Here is a 12,737-nt window from a genome sequence, read left to right on the forward strand (position 1 = left end):
GCATTTAAATATATAAACTATTTGAATATGAACACTGAGAAAATCAGCTGCTAGAATCTCCCTCCATAAACATCAGAGTCAGTCTTAAAACCAGCTTCTAAATCCTGTTGGAGTGTGGTGAGGAGTGAGAAGTGATTTTTTCACTACACATCAAACACTTAACAGCAAACGAATCATTGACTAAAACTGTTTGAAACTAGTTACAAAAATATAAAAACATTTTTTTAACATCAACAAAACTTATATTTTCCATAACTGAGCACCCCTCACAGAGCATTAAACAGAGCAGCAGTCATGAGGTAAACAGGGACTGTTTGGATAACCCGCAGAGATCTCTAAGCTCAAGTAGCATAGTGTTTTAAAAGGACAACTATTAGTTGTGTACTCCTAATTTCTGTTTCCATTTTGCCACATTGGGGACAAAGCAAACATGTGGAAAAACGTCCTTGGGTAAGGAAAAACCTAAATTGAATTTTCAGGCCACATATAGGCTATGTGTGGCATGAAGTTATCACTACACATTACCCTGAACACACCCTACTCCCAATAAAACATGGTGATGGCAACATAATCCATAATGGAATGTTTCTCTTCAGAAGGGATCAAAAAGCTGATCTGAGTTGATGATGAGTTGGATGGAGCTAAATATCGGAAATTACTTGGAACAAATTTGATCTTTTTGCAGCAGGTCAGCAGCCTTAAACATAAAGCCAGAGCTACACTGAAATGTATTAGATCAAAGCATATTCACTTGTTTAATTGGCCCACTCAAAGATCAAATCTAAATTCAATAGGAAATCTATGGTAAGACTTGAAAAATGGCTATGATCAGGCACTTTCCATTCAATCTAATTGAGCACCGGCAATTTTGCGAAGAAGAATAGGCAAAAATGTCAGTTTCTAGATGTTCAAAGCTGATGAGGACAGAACCCAAAACAGTTGTAGAAATAATTACAGCAAGAGATGGTTCTATAAAATACTGCCTCATAGGGGCTAGATACAAATGCAAACCATACGTCAGGGACTTCTGTTTGTAAAACAAAATGTACGGCTATGCAAATACAGGTCCTTTTCAAAATATTAGCATATTGTGATAAAGTTCATTATTTTCCATAATGTCATAATGAAAATTTAACATTCACATATTTTAGATTCATTGCACGCTAACTGAAATATTTCAGGTATTTTATTGTCTTAATACGGATGATTGTGGCATACAGCTCATGAAACCCAAAATTCCTATCTCACAAAATTAGCATATTTCATCTGACCAATAAAAGAAAAGTGTTTTTAATACAAAAAACGTCAACCTTCAAATAATCATGTACGGTTATGCACTCAATACTTGGTCGGGAATCCTTTTGCAGAAATGACTGCTTCAATGCGGCGTGGCATGGAGGCAATCAGCCTGTGGCACTGCTGAGGTCTTATGGAGGCCCAGGATGCTTCGATAGCGGCCTTTAGCTCATCCACAGTGTTGGGTCTTGAGTCTCTCAACGTTCTCTTCATAATATCCCACAGATTCTCTATGGGTTTCAGGTCAGGAGAGTTGGCAGGCCAATTGAGCACAGTGATACCATGGTCAGTAAACCATTTACCAGTGGTTTTGGCACTGTGAGCAGGTGCCAGGTCGTGCTGAAAAATGAAATCTTCATCTCCATAAAGCTTTTCAGCAGATGGAAGCATGAAGTGCTCCAAAATCTCCTGATAGCTAGCTGCATTGACCCTGCCCTTGATAAAACACAGTGGACCAACACCAGCAGCTGACACAGCACCCCAGACCATCACTGACTGTGGGTACTTGACACTGGACTTCTGGCATCTTGGCATTTCCTTCTCCCCAGTCTTCCTCCAGACTCTGGCACCTTGATTTCCGAATGACATGCAGAATTTGCTTTCATCCGAAAAAAGTACTTTGGACCACTGAGCAACAGTCCAGTGCTGCTTCTCTGTAGCCCAGGTCAGGTGCTTCTGCCGCTGTTTCTGGTTCAAAAGTGTGAATGCGGCACCTGTAGCCCATTTCTTGCACACGCCTGTGCACGGTGGCTCTGGATGTTTCTACTCCAGACTCAGTCCACTGCTTCCGCAGGTCCCCCAACATCTGGAATCGACCCTTCTCCACAATCTTCCTCAGGGTCCGGTCACCTCTTCTCGTTGTGCAGCGTTTTCTGCCACACTTTTTCCTTCCCACAGACTTCCCACTGAGGTGCCTTGATACAGCACTCTGGGAACAGCCTATTCATTCAGAAATTTCTTTCTGTGTCTTACCCTCTTGCTTGAGGGTGTCAATAGTGGCCTTCTGGACAGCAGTCAGGTCTGCAGTCTTACCCATGATTGGGGTTTTGAGTGATGAACCAGGCTGGGAGTTTTAAAGGCCTCAGGAATCTTTTGCAGGTGTTTAGAGTTAACTCGTTGATTCAGATGATTAGGTTCAAAGCTCGTTTAGAGACCCTTTTAATGATATGCTAATTTTGTGAGATAGGAATTTTGGGTTTTCATGAGCTGTATGCCAAAATCATCCGTATTAAGACAATAAAATACCTGAAATATTTCAATTAGTGTGCAATGAATCTAAAATATATGAATGTTAAATTTTCATCATGACATTATGGAAAATAATGAACTTTATCACAATATGCTAATTTTTTGAGAAGGACCTGTATACTAAAGTTTGTGATTTTAATGTGTTGAAAGTTCAAGATATATGAATATATTTACAAGGTATTGTGAGCTGCTTTACACTTTAAAAATCTACAGTGTACACATTATATTTCTTAGCCAGGAACTGAGGTTCTTTCACTTTGAAGATGACTCTCAAACAAAGGGCCACATCTAATAAATTATTCATCAAACAGCAGGTATGTTTTTTGTCTTCTATAATCTTGCACATCAATCCCTAAAATTTCCCCCTTGATTTGCCAATAGAAGCCACATATATTAAGATGATTGTTTAATGAAATACCTTTGTCCTACAGGTGGATGTGTAAAATGTCTGTGTGCATTACCTTGCTAAATGCCAGGCAGTCTTTATCCTGGTCTTTGTCTTTGACCTCAAAGTCGTACAAAGCTTTGCCCTGAGGTGGAGTTTGACTCAGGGGACGCAACAGCTGGATGTAACTAGCTGGCAAGAAGCCATGGCAACCATTGAGCTCCCCGTGGTACCAGTTGTCATCCACCTTGCGCCGCAAGATGATAATATCACCCTTGGAAAACTGTAGGTCGCCTGGTTCCTTGCCATCATATGAGTAGAGTGCTTTACCACAAGGCAGTGCTGGAATATTCTGTAAAACATACATAAACACAGCAATGTGCTTAAGTAAGACTTTTATTCATTAACACATGACAGTAAACATGTCTTTGATACTTTATTGTGCTGGAAGCCAACATGTTGCTCCATAGCATTAAACGTATTTGTCTGGTATTAGCCTGGAGACACAGATTGAAATCCAAACTTGTTTAGGTTACTGTGGGATGTTGATTCTACCAGAATAAACACTTAAATAGCAAACAATATCATATTTTAGTATCAGAAAACCTAAAAATCTTTAAATTATTTGCAGTAAAGATCGGCTATACAGCACGAAGTATCTGCTGATGTCTGTGGATCACTTTAGAAAATAAGTCACGAAGTGCTCTCTGCAAATGCTCCTTCTGCATGTATACCCATGAAACCTGCAGTGACTAATTCTTTTCTTTGTGTCTGAGCACAGAAGAAGAGTACACCTGACTGCAAATTTCTGACTTGTATAGAGACTGTGTTTATCTGTCTGATGGTGTATTGTATTCTGTTGAATGGTGTTCAACCTGTTTTAATTTGTTTTTCTTTCTTCCTTAAATGTGAGCAGATGTTTGTGAGTGGTATTTGTGGTAAAGTCTTCAGAGCATGGATGTTATAGATTGACTATAGAGGGTATATGTGTATGTTCTTATATTGTATATTTGATGGTGTTTTGTTTTTATGTATTTATTTCATTTTGTGCTGTTTGTTTGTACCACCTGGGTCAGGGACACAGGTGGAAATTAACACTTAGAGCTATAACCTGATACAGTGCATCTCTCCTCTTGTGGTTATGTATACTGTAGATTGTCCGTTTTAAATAAAATTTATTATTATTATTATTATTATTATAAATGCAACCTGAGTATTTTAACTTCCCTTTAAACCACTACATGTGTAGCATTCAAGTCAAGATACCTTTTAGGGCTAGACAACATGCTGTTATAAAAACAACTCATTGAAGGCAGCTTATAGAATTAAAGTGGCATGAGAGATGGTGTGCTTTTTACATGTTGTTGGGCCAAGATTCTGATTGCTACAGTGTACTGTGCTATCTCCTGAAGAGCTTCAGTAATTATTACCTAATTTCTGTTACGTAGGTACAGTAATGGGAAAAAGCACTCATTGTCGGTTGTAAGAAAATATCTGGTCTTTATTAGGTTGGAAACTTATTTAAACCCATTCCTTAAGCGCAAAAAAAGACCACAGATTTACCATGCCATATTTTACTAAACAAAGATGAAGTCAAACTAAAAACATTCTAAAAACAGTACTACCTGTAACACTAGATACATGGAAAATACATAAATAAATTGAGAGCTACATTACTGTACTGCAGTAAAACTTTCACAAGTAAAATATGATTGATTATGTCGAAAAAAGTAACAACCACAGCATGGTAGTTGGTTGCACAGTTGCTTGAAGAAATGGGAGTTCTGACAACTGTACACATCAGAACAACAATGCTGGTCAGGAACCGGAGCAGAAAAACCTGAATGTTATCAGAATATTAGTGTTTTGAGTTCCAGTTTCAATCATAAGCAAGCATTAATCACAGTGGTAAATTACAGGCAGATGAGGCTCATGAAAGTAAACCTTTAAATCCCTCTGTAGGGTTTATTCAGTTTATTAGGCCTCCAAGCTATTGCTCCCTGACAACTTTTCTTCTGACTTCCTCTTCCACACTAGATAAACGGTCATATAAATCTTAACTTTCTGAAATCAAATTGCAGATGCAGACTTTGTTATCACTACGTTTGCCTTGAGTGACCATTGTCTTCTGTAATGGTACCCAAGTTGTCTGTTCAAAAGCTAACATTATTAACTATTGGCTCCCTTGTTCTCATCTTTTTAGCTTTAGTGCTTATGTCTGACATAGCTATTAAGTAAATCGCCAGGTGTGCATATGACATAAAAGTGTTGCTTAGAGTAGCGCTGGGTGCATTATGAAAGCTCTGCAGATAATTAAAAGCTTTGATGTCTATCATTAGTGCTAGTGTGTTGACATCATGAGTGGTAACCAGCTTCCACAAAGCTTAGCCTTTAAACTTCAGCCTGTAATATGGTTTCTTATATATGAGATCCTGGGTCTTGGGACTGAAACTGTGTTTACAAATGCTTTAAAACTGTTCTTGTTATAACATTTGTATTACATTACAAGGGAAGAGTGAATTTGATGATGACCCCTCCTGTGGTAAATCCAGCCAAAAAAACAACAAAAAACCCACCACCAATAAAAAAGACCTGGTAGAAAACAGGAAACTGAAAACAGTGGCAAATGCAATATGTTTTAAAGTGTTGGCCCTGGAGACTAATTTGTAGAGCATGGATAGTTGGATATTCCCCCTCAGCAGCAAGTGAGATATGACTGGTTATTAAAATGTTGCCAGGTAATTGCTGCTCCTACCTTGGGCCAAACATAGTAATTTTGAAAATGCCAAAGCTGGGTGAAGCATTACTCCCTGGAGTTTCATCAAAATGGGGTCTGCGGTGTGTCACTTATTACATGTCCTGGACTGACAGGCACTGCTCCATTTACCCCCAACTGTAACAGATATCTGACATTCTATGTAAAAATAAAATGGTCAAAGTATTGCTGCCAATTTGAGTTAAAATCCTACTCTAAACCATCCTATGTGCAAAGAGAGTTTTATCCTTTATTAATTTATCTACAAAAGAAACTAAAGGCAAAGCACTTGGTTTTGATCTGTTACAGAAAGAAAACAAAAAACTTTGTCTTACTTTATCAAACTGGCCACATAAAGTATATTGGGGAACATTTCTTGCAATGTTAAGTGATCTTGAGAAACGGTTCTTCAGGTTTGGTGCCACTTGATAGCCCTGGTTTGAAACACCACAGTGTTTATTAATATCAATAACAGAACATATTGACTATTACAAATTAACTTAACTTTTATTTATTGTTATTTTGATTTGGACACGTATTGCATGGCTGTCTGTCCTGTGTGTCTCGGTGTTGTCTTGTTAATGTGAAAAGAGATTTAAAAAATGGTCAAAGAGTGAGTATTTAAATTAAGGGTAAAGTGCAAGGAGAATAATTGTTTTTTTTTTATATTTGTATATATTTCAGAATTAGAATTTGTTCATTACCTAAAAGCAGGAAGACAAAATGAATCTTGTGGATTAAACACATCAGATTTTTCCCACCGAATATGAGATCTAGCTAGAATACTGCGAACAAATGTTGTTTGTTTCCTGGCTGATGGAACAACTGGTAAGCATTATAATGGTATTCCTGAAACTGGCAGCTTTGACATTATAAGCCTGCTTTCGTGTACATCTGTGCAAAATCATGGCACTGTTTAAAAAATGTGTTGAGTGTGAGTGGCAAGCCTGCCGTTGTTGTCTCTGTTCAACATATGTTACACACAAAGAAGGGAAATCATGATGAAAGCAAGAAATGTATTAAGAACTAATGCAACACATGGGTTCACCAGTTGTTATTTAGGATTTTGAAAGGGGATGTAGCCACACTTACTTTCTACAATTAGTCTCCATTATGGGAGAGGCATTTGTTTTATTCCACAGCTGAGATAAAGGCTATTATCTTTATAGAAACACTGACATACAGAATCTCATTACAATACACCTTACTGACCACCACAGGCATCCATACTAAAACTGCAAGGCTCAGCACAGACTTTATACACACACCAAGTTGTTAAAGACAGCCGTTGCTGAAAGGTGGGTTATCTTAAATAAGATTCAGGTAAACGAACAGCAGAGTGCAACAAAAAGAAAAACAATATTTATCTTCTCGTAGAGAGGTTGAATGCAACACGTACACACACACACACACACACATACATTTTCCTTTTATAGACATATAGGATGATGCTCCCTTGATGCTACATTGAAGAGAACTGCCTGAGGTTTCAACATCTGAAAAAGATCAGTGTTGACGCAATGAGAGGAAACAGAGTGAAAAACACTGAGAAAACACAGAATTATATTGTTTTTGATGTTACCACAACATACTGTAACGCGTCTGTCACATGTGGCACTGCACCATAAAACCTAAAGAATCAAGTCTGTAAATTTCTGCTGTTCACTCAAGAACATATTCAACTTCAACTCCTTTCTACTGGATTTTAAGCATTTTAGTGTTTGGAACCATTCTTGTGGCCTCAATGCCAGCCTGTCCCAAAAGTTCACACTAGAGTTATGTGAGGGACCTATAGATCCACTACAAGTTCTTCCAAAAAAAAGAAAAAAAACGTCTGTAGAAACATCTCTTTGTGCATGAGGGCTTTCATGTTGTCACAAGAAAGAGCTATGCCAGAGCTGTGAAGTGCTGCGAGCAGGCGCTGCTCCGTCTATGCCTACGCAGGGTGCATTTAGGTACAGTACATTAGATCTATGACACCTATGTTTGAGAAGAGCAGTGACAAGCATATAGAATAATTTAGACATTATACAAGGAAAACATAATAGATAGGAAAGCGTTAAAATGTGCAAAAAAGTTGTGTTAATAACAGGGAATGTATCTATTTTGTAGGTTCCTTGTGAGTACTTACTAAACATTTGACTTGTAAACTTGGATTCATTAATACATGTAAAGCTTTCACTTGTAAACCAAGCGTTGATGCCCTTTAAAATGTGCTTGGCTGGGTTATCATGGTTCATGCAAATAGAAATAATAACTGACATTTCAGTATTAAATAACTGACATTTATCTCATTTTTGAGGTGACACTTTTTAGTTTTTTTAGTTTAGTGCTTCACCATAGAAAATTACTTGTTAAGCAAAATCAGAAGATTTTCCACTTTATTTGTCCTGACCAGCGACCGCCCAGTTATTGGTAAAAAGTGTAAATTTTTGTTGGTCAGTAAACGCACCATACCTCAGCTCTGTGCTGAAAACAATACACTGCAGCGTAGATGTTGATATTGTTTAAAGAAGAGTCAAAGGTTAAAACACTAAAGATTTGGTCAGAGGAAGTTTGGGAACTAAAGAGATATTTAAAAATATACAATACAGACCAAACGTTTGGACACACTTCATTCAAAGAGTTTTCTTTATTTTCATGACTATGAATATTGTAGCTTCCCACTGAAGGCATCAAAACTATGAATTAACACATGTGGAATTATATACTGAACAAAAAAGTGTGAAACAACTGAAAATATGTCTTATATTCTAGGTTCTTCAAAGTAGCCACCTTTTGCTTTGATTACTGCTCCACACACTCTTGGCATTCTGTTGATGAGCTTCAAGAGGTAGTCACCTGAAATGGTTTTCACTTCACAGGTGTGCCCTGTCAGGTTTAATAAATGGGATTTCAAGCCTTATAAATGGGGTTGGGACCATCAGTTGTGTTGTGCAGGAGGTGGATACAGTACACAGCTGATAGTCCTACTGAATAGAGTGTTAGAATTTGTATTATGGCAAGAAAAAAGCAGCTAAGTAAAGAAAAACGAGTGGCCATCATTACTTTAAGAAATGATGGTCAGTCAGTCCGAACAATTGGGAAAACTTTGAAAGTGTCCCCAAGTGCAGTCGTAAAAACCATCAAGCGCTACAAAGACACAGGCTCACATGAGGACCGCCCCAGGAAAGGAAGACCAAGAGTCACCTCTGCTGCAGACGATAAGTTCATCCGAGTCACCAGCCTCAGAAATCGCAGGTTAACAGCAGCTCAGATTAGAGAACAGGTCAATGCCACACAGAGTTCTAGTAGCAGACACATCTCTAGAACAACTGTTAAGAGGAGACTGTGTGAATCAGGCCTTCTTGGTAAAATAGCTGCTAGGAAACCACTGCTGAGGACAGGCAACAAGCAGAAGAGACTTGTTTGGGCTAAAGAACACAAGGAATGGACATTAGACCAGTGGAAATCTGTGCTTTGGTCTGATGAGTCCAAGTTTGAGATCTTGGTTCCAACCACCGTGTCTTTGTGCGGCGCAGAAGAGGTGAACGGATGGACTCTACATGCCTGGTTCCCACAGTGAAGCATGGAGGAGGAGGTGTGATGGTGTGGGTTGCTTTGCTGGTGACACTGTTGGGGATTTATTCAAAATCGAAGGCATACTGAACCAGCATGGCTACCACAGCATCTTGCAGCGGCATGCTATTCCATCCGGTTTGCGTTTAGTTGGACCATCATTTATTTTTCAACAGGACAATGACCCCAAACACACCTCCAGGCTGTGTAATGGCTATTTGACCAAGAAGGAGAGTGATGGGGTGCTGCGCCAGATGGCCTGGCTTCCACAGCCACCGGACCTGAACCCAGAGATGGTTTGGGGTGAGCTGGACTGCAGAGTGAAGGCAAAAGGGCCAACAAATGCTAAGCATCTCTGGGAACTCCTTCAAGACTGTTGGAAAACCATTTCAGGTGACTACCTCTTGAAGCTCATCAACAGAATGCCAAGAGTGTGCGGAGCAGTAATCAAAGCAAAAGGTGGCTGCTTTGAAGAACCTTGAATATAAGACATATTTTCAGTTGTTTCACACGTTTTTGTTCAGTATATAATTCCACATGTGTTAATTCATAGTTTTGATGCCTTCAGTGGGAAGCTACAATATTCATAGTCATGAAAATAAAGAAAACTCTTTGAATGAGAAGGTGTGTCCAAACCTTTGGTCTGTATTGTATATATATCTTCTACAACGTGCTGTAAAATGTCTGCAGTTTGTTCAGATGTGAGAGAGCAAGAGAGATACATAACAGGAAGGCTGATCAAAGTTCAGCAAATGTGCTCTGGATTTAGCTTTTGAGCTCTCAACCTTTGTCGGCTTTGTAGGATTTGGAAACTTTGTTGTCTTCGGAAATCTCCGAGTTAAGATACATTTTCTGGAGAATAGCCCCGGTTCTGTGGTTTCGGCAACGCTAACTGCACTAATAACTAATTTAAGGTACTAAAATTGGTCGTAAATTTCATTCCATATCATTTTGTCTGTTTTAAAATAATAGTAAAACCCTGTTTAACACCACCTGCTTTCTCACATAAATCCTGTGATGGTGAACCTGCTCCTGAAAATTAAAAGATTATTCACAACAAAACAGCTTTAAAATATTGTTTAAACATTATTTTTACATTTTCTTAAATTATAGTTCCTAATTAGAATTCAGAAATGGCAAAAATCTGTATCACCAGTAACAGCTTTATAAAAGTAGAATTTTGGGACATAAAATTCTCATCAGTGCATCTCTATATTATAAAATATGGATTCAAGCCTTGTTGCAAACAACATAAGAACCCAAACCATGTATAGCTTGCATCTTTCTCACTTCCTGTATCCCCTGCATGTGTAGTTTTTTTCATGTTCTTACCCACTTTCACTTTCAATTTTCTATGCATTCAAACCTGTTGCCTCCATTCTTTTCCATCATCCTTCTGTTACTTTTATGTCTCTTTGTTCTGTCTTATTATCTGCCACCCTAAGCTAACAATTCGGGCTGGTCGAGGGTCCTCGAGGGTCTCATCAGGTAACTGCTCTGTTTGTTGCTTGGTGCTGGGAGAAAGGAGGTTGCAGTGCTCTCTCTCTGCTGTGGGGATCATCTAAAACCAGAGGTAGGCTGCTGGGTTTTTCCTCACAGAGCCTGAGGCAGAAGAGTTTTGCTACATGTAATGGTTCTACAATTTCAAACAGAAAAAAATATTCCACCTGAGTTTAAAGAATGGATAGACTCTCAAGCATGCTGTTCAAAAGTTGCCATTCTTATGAAAGTCCTGCCCAGTATGTGTCAGCAAGTCTTTAATAAGTAAGCTGTTTAGACCTACAAATTTGATACCTATTAACTCTCTGTTGGGTCTACAAATAGTTATTTTATACTGTACATAAAGTATATGAAGCATGTTTGCTCTACAACTACACCAAAACTCTGATAAGAGCCGATGTGGGATTTAGCATCGTGCCTAAAGACAATCTGACCCTATTGTTTAATACATTTTTTATTTTTTATCCTTTAAAACAACCAAATCTCAAACACATGGTTATCCTATTAGGTTAAGATCATTAACAAGGCTGCCTCTAAATGTTACATGCCAACCTTTGACTCCTCAGATTGGAGTGTTTTTCAAGCTTCAGCCACTGATCTAGACCAACTTGTTGAAATTGTCACTTTTTACATCAGTTTTTGTGAGGACATGAGTCCAGACCAAGACCTTTTGCACGTACAACAACAATGAGCCATGGTTTACCTCACATCTCAGAAAGCTGTGTAGATCCAAGGAAGAGCCTTACAGCAGTGGGAACTGTTTAAGCAGGCCAAAAACAAGCACGCCAAGGAGCTCAGGGAAGCTAAGAGAAGCTACAGTTAGAAGCTAAGAAATAGCTTCTCAGCTAACGAACCAGCAGTAGTTTGGAAAAACATCACTGAGCACCACCTTGAGCAGAATCCTCATCTGGCAGATGACTTTAACAGCTTCTACTGCAGGTTTGAAAAACAGCTGTTCACACCTACCACCAATTTGTCCATATCCTACTCTGACAGAAAAAACTCCCCATGCATCAACCACCCTCCTCTCCTCAGACCCCCTACCTTGATTTAGGATGCTTGGGGAAATTGAAAACAGGCTATTCAGCATTAAAAGATCAGGGAAGCTCCAGGACCTGCCAATGTCTCCGCCTCATGAATGAGAACCTAAGCTGTCCAACTAGCCCCCATCTTTACTCAGATCTTCAACAAGTCTCTGGAGCTGTGTGAGGTTACCACGTGTGTTAGCCCACGCTTCACCATCATCCCGGTCTTCAAAAAAACGCACCATCATGGGTTAAATGACAACAGAGCTGTCGCCCTGACGTCTGTGCTCATGAAATACTTTCAGTGACAGTTGTTGAAGCATCTGAAGGACATCCCAGGCTCCCGGCTGGGCCCCTGCAGTTTGCTTATCAGGCAAACAGGTCGGCAGATGATGCCATTTTGGGACTATACTTCATCCCAGAAATGACCAGGACACACATATGTACATGGAATCTGCTGATTTTGCTGTAGAAGACCAGGAGTGATACAATAACAAATTATTGCTAAATCTGTTTTACAATTCATTTTAATGAAAATATTAATCCTTTTCTCTTAAATCAAAGGTGGTTTTTGACATAAATGATATGGCTCACGCCCAGGGAGGCACGGGTTGAGGGGACGCCACAAGCACTTGGGGGGCTTAAGGGGGAGTGAAGCATCATCTGTAGGTTTTGACCTTAACAGGGATACAAATTGCTATGTCCAATGAATTGTTAATGTCTGTCATCCTGTATTGTGGACAGTGTGAACAAGAAATTATACATGCAGCAGATATTTTTGTGACTGTGCGGACTATGTGTGCTGCAGTTTCTACTCCTACCTTTTAAAAATAACTCACATTCACAGAGAAGACAGAGACACCTAAAACCTTTGTTCAGAAGAAGAAGGCATTAAAAAAAAAAAAAAAACCGAAGGTAGGATTTTGAGGAGGGATTTGAGGATTTACAAGGATTTATTACATGGCAATAG

The 12,737-nt window shown here is 39.0% G+C and overlaps 1 protein-coding gene across 1 annotated transcript in view; it reads right to left on the bottom strand.

The window, feature by feature from the left end:
* Positions 1-12,737, bottom strand: part of LOC124871981 (E3 ubiquitin-protein ligase SH3RF3-like) — a 170,260-nt gene that overhangs the window by 58,486 nt on the left and 99,037 nt on the right. Inside the window, 1 exon segment of the mRNA XM_047371630.1 lies at positions 3,006-3,281. Coding sequence (XP_047227586.1) covers positions 3,006-3,281 — 276 coding nt within the window.

The sequence above is a fragment of the Girardinichthys multiradiatus genome, chromosome 7 (assembly GCF_021462225.1).
Source record: "Girardinichthys multiradiatus isolate DD_20200921_A chromosome 7, DD_fGirMul_XY1, whole genome shotgun sequence".
Classification (NCBI taxonomy): Eukaryota; Metazoa; Chordata; class Actinopteri; order Cyprinodontiformes; family Goodeidae; genus Girardinichthys; species Girardinichthys multiradiatus.